General features: G+C 33.5%; 1 protein-coding gene across 1 annotated transcript; it reads right to left on the bottom strand.

Annotated features, from left to right (window-relative positions):
- Positions 1-949: 949 nt before the first annotated feature.
- On the bottom strand, positions 950-1345 carry LOC120272058 (ethylene-responsive transcription factor ERF096-like). The gene has a single exon (XM_039278797.1). It carries the CDS (start codon positions 1343-1345, stop codon positions 950-952), a length of 396 nt encoding a protein of 131 aa, XP_039134731.1.
- Between the last annotated feature and the right edge of the window lie 17584 nt (positions 1346-18929).

The raw sequence follows: 18929 nt of genomic DNA, 5'->3' as shown, positions 1-18929 counted from the left end.
AAGATCTTGCCCTGCCCAGCGAGCTCTCTTGGAGAAAGCTTTAAAATAAAAGTAGAATTATAATTTGTTTAAAAAAAATAAATTATAAAAGGACTTGGGCATTTAAAAAGGTCAGTAGTGATATGCGATTTTGAGAAGGGTTTATAGGTGCATTCCTCTATATTAATTAATAATTAATATTTATCAATAGTATAATATTTTTAAAATTAGAAAATAGCTAGCTTTATATTTATTTAATTAAACTTTGTAAAGAACTTATCCTATTTTTAAGAGGGTTAGAAAAATTTTAGATTAATACAAATTATTTGGCAACCAAACACACCTGAGTTTGTTGGATGAAATGATTTATAAACAAAGTCATCCACGTGCAATGGCCATAAATCAGCACTCTCAAGATAAAAGATTTTTTTTTTTTTTTTTAAAAGTTGTGTAAGTTTTTGTGACCATGTTTTAATAACAAAAAGAAATATTCAAATGTAGACTTGGTTCATGATGATTTCATTGACCAGCAAGCAAACAATACATTCTAATTTAACTGATGTAGACCACAGATTGTTCAATTACAATGTACTAACTAATTAAAAACTATTAAATTAAAGAAATTACAAAACATTATAATATACAATGTCAATTATTAGTCCACCATATTACTTAAACTTAATTAGACAACAAGATCTTATTATATCCTAACCTCAAGTCACATATTATTTAAAGGGGAAACCATTTTAAATAACTCTATGTTAGAATTCAAGACCTAACTCTTTGTGAAAAACTGGTTTACTAAAAAAAACAGTCACACTTAATATGATTTCTTGCTCATTGCTAAAAAAAAAAAAAGTAAAATTACTAATAATTTTATACCAAAAAGGTTGCTTGAATAAACAAATGAAAAGGCCAAGAAGACATAGAAAACTAAATTAGAGAATGCAAAGGCTGGAGAAATTGAGTTTCAAGACTCCTTTTTACTCTTCTCTGCAAACTCAAGAAGCTCCTCCAAAAGCTTATTATCCAAATACTCAATCTCAAACACTTGTTTCTCACTCTCTTTTGACTCACTCTCCACATGCACAGTAGGAGAAGTTGGCATTGAAAAAGAAGGGAAGTTTAAACTAACTTCATCAGGGAAGTTAAGGACAGCTAGTTGGCCTCTCATAGCATAGGCAGCCTTATCATAAGCCCTTGCAGCCTCTTCAGCAGTGTTGAAAGTCCCAAGCCAAATCCTAGCTCCATGCTTATTGGAATCCCTTATCTCTGCTGCATATTTTCCCCATGGTCTCTTTCTTACTCCTCTAAACCTGACTTCTCCTTCCTTAGCTTTCACAGAAGAGCCTTCACCTTCTTCCATTGTTTGGGATACTTTTAAGTAGCTAGTATTGTGTAGAAAAACTCCTCATTTAAATTTGGATGGATGGGAAGAGTTTTAGTACTTATTCATGGATGTCAATGTTGTCTTGGGGTTAAGGTACTTAAATAGGTCCCATGTATGGACCCCTTTTTGGCCATTGGCCATTTAACCTCGTGTTGATATTTATAATTTATCTTTTAAAAAAAATAAAAAAAATAGAGTGAGGTTAAGATTAAGTGAATTTGGGATTTGTTTGCAGCATCATCAAAGCCTTTTAAATGACATCATCACTTGAATGATTTATTCCAATGCATATTCTCTTTGTTTTTTTTAACCTTGGTCTATAATTGACTGAATTTTCAGTATCTTTCATATGGAAAAAGCAAATGTTTGCCAACGCTTTTTGTTAATTATGATATATCATTTAAATTTTTTTAAAAAATGAATTTTTAATAATTCTATTTTTGAACCATAAAATTGTTTTATTTGCATTTATTTGACTACTGATTTATTTTCCGTAATGGTTTAAATGTGAATCAAATATTTCTTATGTTAAATGGAATCTAGCACATATCACATTCATGTTGAATTGTTTGGAACTGCTGGAGAAATACATGCAAGCCTCCAACACCACCTCATGAAATGTCTTGCCTTTGGAAGGTCCCAAACCTTAGACTATTAAGAAAGAGAAATTCAAACATTGCATTGATTAGGAATGGGGGTGGGGGCGGGCGGGCGAGGGAATGGGATCCCCGTCCCCATCCCCGCTCTCCACGGGCGAGGATTCCCGTTAAAAATTCCCTCGGGAAAAAAATCCTCCCACTCACTCCATGCGGGATCCCCCGCACCCAAAAACATTAATATAAAAAAATTTTCTATAAATAACTATAATATTTCTAATGTATTTATGTTACATACGCTAAAAGATGCTTATATACTAATTGAAAAATAAAAAAATATAATGTATGATGAAAAAAATCTAGACTAAAATGGATATTTGAATAAAAAAATATAACGCTTATATGTAGAACATACATGGATATTTGAATAAAAAAATCTAGATCAAATTACAATTACCTAATTATCCAATTCATTTAAATTAAATAAATAATTAGTTTTTTTATGAATATTAGAAATTTGAAAAATTAAAAAGTTTGAATTTTTAATTTTGTAGATATATTATATAATAATTTTTATTAAAAATAATTTAAGATTTTTATTAAATAAATATGTTTTTAATGAAATATATAAATTTAAATAGTTAATAAGTTGTATGAAATAATTGTGAGTTCCATAATAATAACTAAAAATATTAACAAATAAATATTTATTGATTATATATATATATATAATATTATGTTAATGTTGAAATAATCTTTAATAAATATATTAAAAATATATAATATATTCTTTTGGTGAATCCCCGCGGGGAGCGGGGCGGGGAGACCATTCCCCGCCCCCGACCCGCCCCGCTAGGCGGGGAGGAATTTTTCCCCGCTCCCCGCCCCTCGGGGGGGGGATGTTTCGGGGAATCTCCGCCCCGTTGGGGCGGGGCCCCGCGGGGAATGGGGATTCCCCGCCCCACCCCCATTCCTAGCATTGATTACACGACCTTTCCAAAAGGTCTTTCATAAACCAAATATTTGTGTTATAAAAATTACAGGGAATTAACTATTAATCCCTTGTATAGTTTGCACTTTCTTGATATAGTTCTCCAAGTTTCCGTATTCTTTAAAAGTCCCTCTTTTATTGTTCTTTTCCTTTTCAGTTAAAGATGCTTCAAACGGTGTTAAAAATACCGCTATGTGACTTTGGAATTTACCATATTACCCCTGAGAAAAAACATAAACCCATGCACATGAAATGACATCATTAACCCTTTGTATGACCGCATTACATTATTATTATTATTTGTTATTATTATTTATTATTTATTTATTTATTATTATTATTATTTATTATTTTTATTATTATCTTGTTAAAAATTGAATTTAAAACTTTGCTTTTTTTACTTTGAAGAAAATAAATTTAAAATTTAATTTTCTAAGTTTATAGTATTTGAATTTTGTTTAAAGATTAAGATATTTTTAAATAATATTCAATTATTATTTTAATTATATTTTTTGTTTATAAGTGACTAAAATTGTCCTTTTAATTACAAAATCGATCGTTAATCCGAAATGTACTAAGCAAATAATGCACATCAAATGGAATGCTAAACAGAAAAATACGGACAATACATAGGAAACATAAATAATACACATCAAACGAAGGTTATACACAGGAAATAGACTCAACACATAGCAAACAAAAATAACACACATCAAACGGAAAAAAACTACTACATACTCAACAAAAATAATACATAGGAAATGAAATTACTACACACAAGACGGAAACAATATACCGGAAAGGGAATTAATACTTAGGTACCTACTCAACTACACAACAACATCAAAAGATACACAGTTTGTGGCAAAAATAAAAACAAACAACATCCACTCACATATGGATAGCCTGCTCAGTCCACTATGACTGCATTACATAATCTACGATTATGATCTGCTTGATGGCATCGGCTACAATGTAAATCACGGACATTGAAGGCCTGTGAATTGATTCTCTTCGTTCTTGAATGCTCGAACTGTTTCTTTGAAATTAGCAACCGAATTTGGAGCTCATGCTTGTCATCATATGGCTTGTCACTATCTAGAATCGGGTATATTGGGTTGCCATATGCACGAGCAATACCATTCGACAGTGAAGTTTCTACGTAACAATGCACATTCGTGTCTATTTGCATGAGCGTGGCACATGCATGCTTGCACGGTCGGCCATGTACTTCCCATTTTCTACAAGAGGCTGATTACACTGTTGTGGTCATTAACGACTTCATACTTGTCTTCAGTGGATCAATCCACTCTCAGAAAATGACTGTCCTCAACAATTTGTTCAATCTTCTTGCGTATCTCAGGGTAGAGGTGTGTATCCCACCTGTTTGATTGTTCGCGTCTTTCGGCCAGCATATTCATAAGTTTAAACCTGAGGATGAACATAATACACACCGAATTTATTACACAGTAATGCATATCATACACAAGAACAAAATATATTACACAATAACGTAAGAAAAGTACACACAAACATATATAAATACACAGTAATGAACGACACTACACCGGAAATATTTGTAGGTGTATATGGAGAATAACCTTCTGGAATCGCATACTTGTTAGTGGTAGATGGAGTGTTCCTTTAATCCAGGCATTGAAGGATTCTGCCACATTGGAGTACATCTCTCATTATCGCATTCCTTTGAATAAAAAGTTTGACCAATGATTAGCATCGGACTTCTGAAGCAACCAAGGGTGCATGTATGCAATTTTGATGATTATTGGCCAGCATTGCTCTCTCAGTAATTTCCTAAGTCTAGCGTCAATCTTCATGAAGTTTGCCTCCAAGTGTCATAGGCAATAACCATGCGGTGATGATGGGAAGACTCGAGTCATAGCATTGGTTAGACCCTTGGATCGATCTGAGATAAATATTATAATTTTATCATAGTCATCTTAACCATACAAGGCTTGTCTAAGAGTAACAATAAACCAAGTCTAGTTCTCATCAGTTTCATTGTCGACTATAGTGAATGCTACATGAAGCAGACCCTCGTTGCCATCTTTGGTTGTTGTCCCTAGGAGAATTCCACCATACTACTCCAACAAATGAGTTCCGCCAATAAAAACTAATGACCTGCACCCATGCTTGAACTCCAACAAAAAAGCCCTAAAAAAAAAACATGCTTAAACCGCTCATCACTATTGTCAATGGTGACAATGCTACCGGGATTCATCTCGGCCACTTTATCTGCATACCAGAGAAATAAATCATAGCTACTAACCTAACTACCATGAATGGCGGACCTTGAAACCTCCTTCCCCATCCAAGCATGCTTGTATGGTAGATGAATACCATGGTCCCACAATATGATTTGCTTTTGGATACAATATCATACCGATGACCCCACAGCAAAATATGAGTTGCTTGCATTGTCTTCAGCCAAAAGATGTCTACATTTCCATCATTTGAAGCATGCAGCCGCCCTTGGCATTCCATAGATGCGCATATCTCACCCAGAAGGAGGATGTTGGGAGAGAAAAGTATCACCATTGGGGTTCATGCCATATGAGGACTCCCTACACGCCAATAAATAGGAATCTCACTAAATACACAGGAACGATAATTAATACATAGTAACAACTAATAATACACAGGAAAAAAATTTAATTCACAAGAAAAGCTAATAATATACAGGGAATAATTGTAATATATGGGAAGGATGTCTAATATACAGGAACACATAAACGAAAAGTAACCGCTAATGGCGGTCATTATTGTTTTATGATGGGATCAAGAAACACGAGTTTTCATCCGCAAACCCACTCACTTCCTCGATGGTGATGTCCATGACAAATTTGTTGAAAGTATGGTATATATGACACATGCATTAAAAGTGTGTGTCATACTTAATTGGGCAAAGCGTTTTGTATAAGTCAGGCCTCACGAACTTCACTCTCACTTTAGAAACATCCAGGGGCCAAACAGCACATATCTCACCAATAACTGTCTCCAATGAGCTTAAGACCGTCAATTGAAGCGCATGTCCTTATCTTTTGTTTCGCGCCACAACACGGAAAGTTTTTATTGTTGATGACACCTATATGAAATTTCAAAAAGTTGTAAGATTCAATAGCTAGAAAATCATTAAGAAGAAGAAGAAAAAGAAGAAGAAAAAGAAGAAGAAGAAGAAGAAGAAGAAGAAGAAGAAACAAAAGAACAAACTTACGTGTTAAGAAAGAAGATCAAAAAGAAGAAGTTGAAGTGTTGATATTCTTCACCGGCAACCCAAACAAGATGAAAAAGAAGAAGTTCAAGAAGAATGAGAAGAAGAAGCAGTGAAAAAGGCAATAGTTCTGACAAAGAAGGTTCAAACAAGATATGACCATACATCACATTTAATGTGACAAAACTTGGAGGGAAAACTCCATCCACCTTTTGCTTTTTCATCTCACATGGACATTTATGACATTTCCCACTCACTTAACTGACGGAATTAACACTAGGGACTAAAATAAATTTGGCTAAAAAAGGAGGGACCTAATGGAATATGGAAAAGTCAGAGGGATTAAACCAAGAAGTTTGAAACTTCTCAGGGACTTAAAAGTAATTTTTTTCAAAAAATATCAATAGCCTTTTAACGTATTGAAACCAAAGTTCTTACCTAAAGTCTTTATTTAGGAGAGATATTAAAATTGAATCCAAGACAAAGTCCATGCAAGGTGAGGGTACAAGTACTTGTTAAGTTTGATCCACGTTGGTACACATTCCTAGATGCACTCGTCACATTTCGTAAATTAATTATAATAATAATAATAATAATAATAATAATAATAATAATAATAATAATAATTAATATCTACTCTATAAGCATATCTTAACTTCATTATTAGTATGATGATAGGGGCGCAAGTGAATCTGCCGATAGTTTAATAAACTATGCTAACAAGTAAGGTATCAATCCACATGCCAAATAGAGTTTACTATTACTAATCTAGCATCCAGAAACTAGCCCAATAAAAAAATAGTGTGATATGAAAACAAATTAAAAAAGAAATAAAAGTCAAAAGCACTAAAAGAAATGCGGCTAAATAAGCAATAGAAAAGGGTGCTCGGTTATAGATTCCATCTAGGGTTGTTAAGTCCAAGACAATGGTTGTATAATCTAGCAATCCAAATTGAACCAAGAAAGTTCCTAGATTATACTACCATCTCTTTCAAGGTGAATAGTAACTGATCTAGTGCGGTGCTAATACAAACAACCTTACGACTGAATTGCACTCTATGAACTTTTACAATAATAGACAAGCATTCAAAATTTAGACAATTTTTTTCTTGAATTAATTGTCCTAATTCCATACAAAGTAGAAATGATATTTTTTTTTCCTAAACTACTCCCTACGATTGCAAAGAGGGTAGAATTACTTGTTAATTTATCAGAAGAATTGTGGTAGGATAATTCTCGGTTCCAAAGTACCCTATCTCTAGGCTTACTCACAATCTCTTTCAATTGTGCTTGCCTATGCTAGGTGGGTCTCAACTCATTACACAAACACATCAAACATGAATCTAGGGCTCTTTCCTCAATAGCATTCAAGACAATAAATACATGCAATTGAATTTAATAATAAATGATTGCAATTAGAAATCAATGTATAAATATGAAAGATCCACAACCAAACTCAATCAAATCATACCCCTAGAGCTCATCTATGCTCAAATACCTACAAATTAGCTCTCCATCAAAGGGGAACAATCAAGTAATTCACAAGAGATAACAAACATGATTGAAAGCATAAAACCTCCTTTTTCTATTGTGCCCCTTAAGATTGCCGGTGAACTTCCCCCTTCCTTCCACAAATGCAGCCAAGGTGCTCTTGGCGTCTTTAATCTTCCTCCTTGAAGGTGGGTAAGTCCCCTCTCCTTGATGAATCACCATAAGAAAAAGGAGAAACTCTTCCCCTCTTTCCCTAAGCTTGGCCATCAAAAAATTGCTTCAAAACTCTAGTCAAAATCTTTTATACCTAGCCATTTACAAGCACCTTACTAGCGTAAGAACTAGGTTGTAAGGAACTTATGATGATGAATCTTGTATCTTACGAGCAGACTTACATTTGTAAGTCCCGCCTGTAAGGCATTCTATCTTGATGTTATGGCTTAGTTTACAACCCTAAGTGCTAGGTTGTAATATTCTCTGAATGGTGCTTGTGACCCCTCCCCTCCTTACAGGCGTAAGTTCTCCTTATAAGCTCTTTAATTTGGACAGCCTTACGGTATGACTTACGAGCATAAGTCTTGCCCTTAAGTCCCTTTGTTTGATCTTTATGCTCCTCCTTATGGGCATAAGTATGTCCGCAAAGTTCTCTAACTGAGGCTTAAGGTCGTAAGTCCGACCATAAGGTGCTCGTAAGGTGTTCTGTTTGGTATGTTCTTCAAATTTGATGTCAAGAGAGTTTTATCTCCTTCGTTTTAGCTCTGAATTATTTCTTTTGACTTTCTCTCTCCCTTTCTTAAGTACTACCTGATACCTGAGAATATGATTTTTCCATATTTAGCATCATCTTCCATAAAGATACTCCAATACTTGTAGAATAAGTGTACAAAACTATATTCAATGAGATACAAATATATACTTATAACATGCCTTCATGTTAAATATAGAAATGGACACGAGCCGGTTAACCAAGCCTGTCAGGCCTAATCCGAGGGTCTGTATTGACTATTGTTTAACCTGTAACCAATTTGACTGATCTTACAACCCACTAGGTCCGAGCCTAACCCTCCTAACCTAGTGGTTTTTCAAATATATTTTATTATTTTTTTAAATAATTTTTTATCATTAGATTAAAAATGGCTTGAATGTAATGTGCGAGGATCAAACTTGGCACTTCAAACCATTGTTATCAAAACTGGTCCGGACCGGACTGCAGGTCCAACAGGTTGAATCGGTGAACCAATAATTGAACCTATCTGGCTTTGTAATTGACTCATAATTGCAATTGACCGAGGATGAACCATAATGAACGGCCAATTTAATTAATCACCCATTAAACAACCCAGTTTTGTAAAATCCTTAAAATGACAATACTACCCTTAATGGCTTCTTTACATATGATTAAAACAAAGGTCTTTTACATCATTTTGACTACAAAATAAATTAAAGTAAAAAAAAAAACCTACCATGAGCAGTTTGTTGTCGCATGGATGTGGATTGAAATATGTGTTGATATTTTGTGGATTTTTAAATTTTTTATCTCAGTTTTTGTGTGTTAAATGGTTAAAGTTTGTTGTTACATGGTTAATAGATGTGCTGATAATATGTGGACTTTTTTTTTGTGTTTTTTTAACAATTTCATTTTTTATGTTAAAACTTCAAGTTTGTTGTTCGTAACTTGTTTTTATTTTATAGTATAGTATTTTATTTAACATAATATATTATTATTTATTCATAATTTTATAATTTATTATTATTATTTATATTGACCCAACAATGACCCAATTACCCCGGTGGTTGAACCGCTGAACTAGTGATTGGGATGTTGAAATGGTTCAATGTCCCATAATATTGGTTCAAACACCCCCAAAACACTTTAACCAACCATCTTACACCATTTTATTATATTGTTAGTATAAAACTTTAATAAAAGGAATCTCAAACCAAGTTTTTTTAAATAAAAAAATTAAAAATAATTTTAATAAATAAAATAATTTGAGACAACTCGAAATAATTCAAAATAATTTAAATAAAACATGAAGGGCTTACACTGAAATCATTTTAACCAATGTTTTTAAAATCGGACATCATAAATAAATAATTATCTTAAATATTATATAATATATATATATATATTATATACATATAATAACAAACTTTATCATATTTTTAATCATAATTATCTTAAATATTTATTTAAATATCATTATAATTTTATCAAAATTGTTGAAGATTCAAATAATTAATCTAGATAAAGCAACAAATACAACTCCCTAAACCTTTTATTTCTTAATCTATTAATCATAAATGGATGATGATAACTACATAAATTAAACCACTAATTAAATTACTAATTATGTGAGGATGAGACAAGGCATGAACAAAAAAATTCAAAAACAAAACTAGAACTAAGTATGGTTAATTTAATTCTCATATTTGATCATCATTACCATTAAAATAAAAGTATAAAATAAAATAAGTCCTAAATAATCTATACCTCTTAAACAATTTACATGTTTCTATTTTTTTTTTTGTTTATTTTCTCATACCTCCAAACTCCAAAGTTCCAAGAATCCAAACAATATTTTCGACAAATCAAGACTCAAAGAGCATCATGAAATCTAGAAAAAACAATTCATGCCCCTAAGTCCTTTCTTACACAAAAAAACAAAAAAACAAAAAAAGAAACAAAACAAAATTAAAAAAAATTGAAAACCGGGTTCCATCCGGTTTTGGTCCGACCGGCCGGTTCACTGGGTTTGGCCGGGTTTGACATGTTCAAAATTTGGTCAACATTAATTCTAAAACCGGACCGGGCTATGGGCCGGTTCCCGGTTTTTCCGGTCCGACCGGCCGGTCCGGTCCGGTTTTAAAAACATTGGTTTTAACTATCCAAGTAACTTGCCTATATACTCTTTTAGGTGAGAGAGAAATCAGAACTAATGTAATTCTTTTACTTTAAATTAAAATTACCACTCATTTAATTGTTTGTCACCATTGATGTCTGCCTAGGCCTTAGCTTCACTCTCAAGCTCTTAAGAGCTGCTATTTTTGTGCACATCATATTATCGGTGAAAAAGAAATAACTAGCTTCAGAGTTTCTTATCTTTGCTTCTTGCTATCCAACTTAAAAACTTCCAATCATCTATGCAAACTTATATTTCAATGTTTAGTGGTGATAATTGGGAACTCATTTTATCCAACATGTTTCTACTTTCATTAAATGTCTTACTAATCATATTACAGGTGCGTAGGATACCAAAAAAAAAATACAACAAATAAAAAAACATATGATACAATTTTTATTTTTTGCCACAGTTTAAGAACATTAAGATTCATATTTATGTTGCCCTTCTTAACGAATTTTAAGACGCTGTTAAAGTCAACATGGAACAATTTTTTATATATATTTTCGATAATTAATCACCAAAATATGTTAGGATAGTTAAGACTTTTGATATGGTGGAGGTCAAGGGTTCAAACCTCATTTGAGGCAAACTTATGTTTTTTTTAATTAAAAAGAAACAACAGCCCAGCCAGCTGATTGAGCTGACCCCGCTGTTTGGACAGGACTGCTCCGGACCAGGGGCATACCAAATCTTGTTTCGTTCCCCCTCTAGTTACATGTCAAGACAATTAATTAACAAGTCCATTGCATCTTGAATTGCCCTTTTTCCCAATCCAAGTAATTTTTTCAGTACACAGTTTCCATATAAACATTGACTTGCATGATTACTTGCCACAAAGTTAAAGCTTACCACCAAAATATCACATCACTGACAGAAAACCACAGGTACTTATGATTTGATGAATGGAATTAATATTCTTAATCTCTAATCATTAGGTCTCATAAATCATTATTATTATCATCATCATGATATGCATCTTAATCTCATTCTCTCCTCTAAGGAAAGAGTTTAATGCATTGAACTTGAAGATGCATGTTTGCTAACATTGCTTAACTTTGGGGTGATTCATTGAATCTAATTCCATCTTATGTGGGAAATATTTGTCTTACAAGGTCAAGGATTGGCTTCTGTTGACATAATTAATCAAATAATAAAAACTTCAGCAAAAGTGGTCACTAATTTATAATTTATCCGCAACAAACTCGTGCTATGAAAGTGACTAAATTCAAACTCGCGAAACTAGTGGATTTGCTTAACCAGGGTTTATATATTAAGTGCTGGTCCTACCACCACTTTTTAGGTTTTGCACGCCAAATTAAAATTATTTAGTTCTCTACTTCTACATTATATGATGTTAAAATATAGTTATATATATTGGAAATTCTCAAAGTAACATGATTAAATTTTTCTCTATGGAATGCGAACAAATTATATGGATCAATTAATCGTATCCTATTTTTGCTATATTATTTCACACCTTAAAAATAATTGCAAAATATCTTAATTATGTAATTAGTAAAATAACATCATTTGAGTCGACCAAAGTAAAATTTAACATCATTGAAGATGATTAGAATATCAAATAAAAACCCCAATGGTTTTAGTGAAACCCATGAAAAGGTCTCGTTTCTTTGTTTTTTAACAAATTTAGATAAAGATAAAATCGGTTTGGTTTAAAAACAAATTTAGATAAGGACAAAACTGGTTTAGTTAAAATAAGGATACTTAATTAAGATTAGAAGACAACCATGAATGGTACATGAATGATGCAAGGTTAAACCTCTTACACTGTAATGCTGTGCATCCAATGTTTACCGGGTCCCTTATGGAAGGTGCCATATTCTTCACCCCTCCAAGTTGCAAGATAGAGGGCATTTCCCACTGTGGAGTTGTGGTTATTGATATATCTTGGGCGCAAATGCCAGGCTTTAAGTAATTACCCCGTGTGTTATACCCCACCTCATATGGTAAATCACTAACTGGTGTACTACTGTGCCTATTTGTCCATTTGACACTTTCTTGTGGAGCGGCGCTTGTCGCCATTTGTCAAAAAGATTAGAACAAGTAGATTAGCTAGTAAGAATAAGAGATTAGGTTATTTTTCAAATATTTCGTTCTTATATTTTGTTAGTGTTAGGGCTATCTATGCTCTTGTAAAACTATGTAATTTAAAGAAGAAATAACGAGGTTTTCTTTCCCACTTTTTTTTAAAATACTAATTTTGGTTTAGATGTGCCCTTAGCCAGGGACGGAACCAAGAGGGGGCTAGCGGGGGCTTCAGCCCCCCCTCGCCTCTGGCAATCTCTCTATCTGGTGGCGAAACCAGCCCCTCCTCACTAGAGTAACTCATCAACAAAGCCCAAACCCTAGCCCCCAAACTCGAACTCTATATAAATCCCATCACTCGTTCATTCGATTCTTCTTGGTGAACCAGCCCCTCTTCACCACAATGAAATGCTCACAGGCTCTGATCCTTGCCCTCCTCTTCATCTATGTCTTCGCCCCGTGACGTGCACACGCGGTCGAGCGACGGCCACCCCCTCATCCAGCGCCCTCGCGGCGTCGCCGGTGACACATGCTCTTGTGCTTCCCGCCGGGGTCGGCATGCCTTCTCTATATATATATATATATATATTGCTCGTTATTATAATATCAATTGGAAGATGATGAAGAAGATGAAGACGACGACGAGGAGAGCTCGGCGAGAAGAGAGATGAGTGTTCATGAAGAGAGCTTTTCATTATTTATATATATATATCTATATATAATAAATAAATAAATAAACTGTTTATATTTTTAATTTATAATATTATAAAAATAAGGAGTGGAGTGGAGCCCACAAGCATGGATGCTTTTGGTTTCTCATTCGCCCACTGGTCTTCGGATTGGCTGTTTGATGTTTGATTAGTGGATGTTGTTTGATGAAATCACAGCCGTTTAGTTTTGGTAGGAACGGGTAGTGTTTGGTGTTGTTTTGTGTTGTTTCAATTAGAGTATTTTATAGGTCAGAGACCAAACCACCCAGAATTTAAATGCAAATAAACGTTTATGTTTTTTTTGATGTTCTTTTAATTAAAGATTACATTATGGCATAATTTTGTACCAGAAACGATTGTTATGTTGAATGAATTTTTTCTGACATTTTGCTTTCAGGCCCCCCCCCAACCAATAAGTCCTGGTTCCGTCTCTGCCCTTAGCCAAAGTTTTTCTGCACATGATACAAAGTCGAAGCTCTTATAAAACTACCAACAAAAAGCTCTCTATCTTTAACGTCTTAGTAAGACCTCAAGAAGAAAAACAAAGATGGCGCATCCCTAACTATTTGACTACAGTTATAGTAATAAGGAAAAGGTGATTTTCACGAAGCTCAAGCTGGTGGCTCATGCATTGACATGGTGGAAGAGACCACTTTCCAATATTCTACTGATGAGGATTTCACCTGATGTCAATTCAAACCAATGATCTCCTACAAATTTTATCATTTGGAATATAAGAGGAAAGGCGCAAGGCTGGTATTCCTTGTGCCAAAGGCCTGACCAATGTGCAAGAATACACCACCAATGGCGATCAATAGGTTTTCAGTAAATACACCACAAAGTTGGATGAGCATATTAACAATGAGCTGTGTCTCTATAGTGTTTATCACCACAGCTAGCTAAACAACGATGGTGATTGAACATAAGAACAAATTTTCTTATGGGGTGAAGCTATTTAATTAGAGAGTTTGGGAGGGTTATAAAAAGTTTAAAAAGAGACTCTGAAAAGCAGGGGCCCTATGATCTTAACTCATTATGTGATCATTGGAAAATCACATGATATGCCAATGATTGATGAGAGAATCTCCATCTTGAGCTTAGATGGATAAAGAGGAAGGACCATGATAGATGTACAAAGGTAACAACAATAAAAACATCATTGATGAATGATGTTCCTACCCTAGCTAGTTGGATAGATTGAAAATTAATGGCCATGTTGAATGAGACAAGCTCACGTTTGCAAAATCTGCCTGATAAGAGGGGGAAGTTATTCACTCTTTGGGGGTGTTTGATTCACGGTAATGTGAATACATTACCGGAAATTTGGTGATAATGTGTTTAGATTACCATGTTCGATTACTGTAGCAGTGGTAATGTTGATGGTAACGTGAGATTACCAATAGTGAAATATTGCCAAATAAGGTGGTTTACCACCAAAATAAGTGTCCATCCAAATTACCAAGTTGGTGGTATTGGGTAATTTTTTCCAATTATGCCCCCACTCATTCAACCTAATTCCTTATTACACTCATTATTAAAACCTTAGTTTTTATTTTCCCTTATTATTTTTGTTATTATTATTTAATTATTTATTTATCTAAATACTTTAAAATAAAATTTTCAAATTTTTATATGTAGGGGTATTTTGGTAAATACAAAGGTATTTTAAAAAATTGTGAAAATATAATTTTTGATATTATAATTTAATTATTTATTTATCTAAATACATTAAATTAAAATTTTCAAAATTTTATATATAGGGGTATTTTGGTAAATACAAAGGTATTTAAAAAATTGTGCAAAAAAAATAAATTTTAATATTATAATTTAATTATTTATTTATCTAAATACTTAAAATTATATTTTTCAAAATTTTATATTTAGGGGTAATTTGGTAAATACAAAGGTGTTTTAAAATTTTGTAAAAAAAATGTTTAATATTATAATTTAATTATTTATTTATCTAAATTCTTTAAATTATATTTTTCAAAATTTTATATGAAAGGGTATTTTGGTAAGTTTGATATATTACTGGGGTGATTACCATGACTAACCAAACATGGTAACAAAAGATTACCAGTAATGTAAATTCTCAACCAAACATGGTAATCTCACATTACCACAATATTCCTGGATATATAACATTCCCGATCTCATTACCACGGTAATTTCATTACCATGGTAATATATCATTACTGCGAACCAAACGCCCCCTTTGAGTCAAGCCAAGAATGAGGTTATTGATGTTATCATTAATACCTATAGCTAAAAGAACTTGATCTAGAGGAACCTAATCCAAAAGTCAAATTTGTCCACTACTCCACACCCTTACCCATATCAATTAAGATGGATTAATAGCAATATTGAGATTAAAATTGATAGTCAATGCTAGGTAAAGTTTGCGGTGATGGGCTTTTTCTACGTTGAATTGGTGCTCCAGGTAGTACTGCTAAATATTTGCAATCTCATCTTTGGTAGCCCTATCTATGGGATCATAATGCAACCTTTTTTCATTGTCCTTAATAATACCAATTTGTTAAGGATGAACAAAAGTATCTTTTCACAACAGAGCCTTTAAAAACAAATATAGATCTGGTGACAACTTTCCAAGCCATGAAACACATCAGTGCTTGCCAAATATTTTCTTGTTCTGATATGCCCTGTTGGCCAGTCCAAATATTTGCCTTGTTGGTCACCTATCTAGTTGAATGTGAGAAGACATGAAGCAAAGTATCAAGTTTTTCTCTTTCTTGTAATGCAATATTGACTAACAATTAATGTCTCCAAAATAATTAGTAAGCAACATGGCAATCTCTTCAAAGAAGTTAAGGGGCTACCATCAAAATTGGTAGTTGAATACAAGGTCAAGTTAATCAGTGATGCTCCATTACTGAATCATAGTATGTACCGAAATTCAGTTGCGGAGAATGAGGAGATAAAGAAATAAGTGATAGAGTTGGAGAATGGTGTTATCAAAGCAAGTAGCTCTTAATGTTGTTCTTCGATCATGTTGGTGCTAAAAAAGATGGTGGGTGATGAATGTACATTGACTATCGCACTCTCAACAAAATCACCAACAAGAATCGATACCCCTAGCCATGGATTAAATTTCCCTAGGATGACTTAAAAGTACTCTCTACTTGAGTCTGTTGAACTTGAAAGTCTAGTATCACCAAGTCTAGACCTTAGAGCATGATACTTGGAACATCACATTCCAAATATACTGATAAGTGCTTGAAAATGCATATTTTGTTATTATTATTTTAAACACTTTGTATGTATATTTGATGAATTATAATTTATTAGGTACTTAGTGTGATTTTTTGTGCATTTAGGGTATAGAGAGGGTATATGGAGATTGAGGGAGCAATTTGAGGTGTAATTAGAGCAAATTGATCAAGTTTAGAATTTTATAGAGAGCCATACAGGTGACCACGCACCCATAAGCATGAAGGTGTGAACCCTCGATAACATAAAAGAAGGAAGGAGTTCATTGGCTACTATACATGTGAGCTTATGGTCGTAATGCCCAACCTGAGACACACACTGACATGTTTATGGCCGTGTAGTACCTAGAAGTACCTATTTTGATTGTGGAATCTTTGCATCTATGCTTTTTTACATCCTAGCACATGCTCGTAGTATGTCCTGTGATTGGCCAATTATAAAAGGGACAGTTATTAGTGTTTTGATTGAGCTATACTCATTTACCTATCCTTGGAAGAGGAGAGTTTGTGTGAGTGAGCAGGGAGAAAACAAAAGCTCATCATCTAAATCTTATCAATGACCAGTGGAGGTAGTTAGGAAATCAAGGGAGCTATTCTTGGAGAGATCATAACAGTGATATTGGAAGATCTTTAGTAGATTTCAATATGAGAAACTAATTTTGTTAGGTATTTGGACATAAATGAACCTAGGATTTATCTTGCACTAGACTTTGGATGTTAATCATTACAATATTGTTATTTGATTGAAATTTAATTGTGCATGTTTTATTGCCATGATTTTCTACTTCGTGAGAGCTTAGAATTTCACGTTTGACTTTATTGTGTGAAGATTGTGAAATCCACCACAAGTAGGTATATCAAAGTTTAAGAGAGTTATGAGTAGGTCTAGAGATAGGATACTTTGGTGTTAATTCTTGTAATTCTTTTGCACTCAGGATTCACAGAATATTAATTAAATTGTAAGGAATCTTGCTTAGAAAGGGATTTCAATCTTGCTCTATACTGGATTAGATGTTAATTCCCTTGAGGAAAGGATTAATAGAATTTAGGAATACTTACGGTCCAATCAGATTTAATTTTTCAACCCAACATCCATATCTTGGACTACACAAAAATCCTAGGAGGATTCTTTGTCCGGGTGCCCTCTTCTCATGCTTGAATTTTCTCTAGCTTACCATCATCTTCAGTGGTAGCATACTTTAATTTAGCTTCTTTATATTATGTCCTTCATTGATTTTTGCATGTTAGATGATATAGAAATAGCTTGTACTAGTACTCCTAGTTCTCGTTGGATCAACAACCTTGTTTTTATAGCACACAATATGACTTATATAATATGTGCACTTACGTAGCAATTAAGGTTCATCATATCATAAAGCTTATTTGAGTGGCTTGGAGAGAAATCAATCGTAGGAGAAGGTATCCAAAGAAGGAGTCCTCCTAGGTTTTTTTTAAGCTCTGGATTAGGATATCGGATTTATATCGAGTAGAATGAACCGTGGGTGTTATTAAAATATGCTTACTCCTTGCTCTAGGCAATGAACAACTAATCCTATACAGAAATAGTTATCAATATCTCTTCCTAACTTAAATTCCCTATGTTGTATTACCACTCTATGAACCTTGAGAAGAGGAATAACCTTGGACTTTCTAATTTATACTGATCCCTTTCATAAGGTGACTAGCAACTAGTCTCATATGAAACTAAATTGTGATCTCTCTCCAATCTAACCACCTATGGTTGCATGAATGCTCAATGAATTCCAAAGGTAAGGTTAACACTAATGGGATAAATTGTGGTAATCAATTTCCTACTTTAAAGTTTGCGTATAACTCTCTTCAATTGTGGTAGATCCATGCATGAGATTTTTTCAATCTCTCATACATGCATCAATCATGAATCAAGCCCTCGCTATAATAGAAATCATGGTATTCAATAACACAATTGAATCTCAACCAAAGGAAACTCAATAATATACCAATAACCAAAGTTGATATACAAATCAAAACCTAGGGATTACCACCAATGCATGAAAACTAAAGTATTTAGTTCCTCACAATAGAGGAATACAAATTAATGCAAAAGAGAGGACAACAACTCAAAGGAAACATAAATACTATGTTTATATTTATTATCTTATTGACTTGATGGAGTTTCCCTTATAACTATAAGAACTCGGTGGCTCAGGAATTTAGAATGTTCGAGACTTCACAAAGACGTGTTTGAGGGCATTTGGGCTCACATAGGTGGGACACATGCATGTCCCCTACTCTTGTGTCTTTTTGTTTTCTTGGAATTCTTCTATCTTTCAAAATAACATATGGTCATATGTCTTAGTAGTGTGTCTGGTCATTTGTTCTCCT

This window comes from Dioscorea cayenensis, chromosome 2 (assembly GCF_009730915.1).
Source record: "Dioscorea cayenensis subsp. rotundata cultivar TDr96_F1 chromosome 2, TDr96_F1_v2_PseudoChromosome.rev07_lg8_w22 25.fasta, whole genome shotgun sequence".
NCBI lineage: Eukaryota > Viridiplantae > Streptophyta > Magnoliopsida > Dioscoreales > Dioscoreaceae > Dioscorea > Dioscorea cayenensis.
This window is presented reverse-complemented; position numbering and strand designations above follow the sequence as displayed.

Excerpts from the sequence above, each read along its gene's own strand:
- LOC120272058 (XM_039278797.1), bottom strand. The coding sequence starts at position 1,345 with ATGGAAGAAGGTGAAGGCTCTTCTGTGAAAGCTAAGGAAGGAGAAGTC.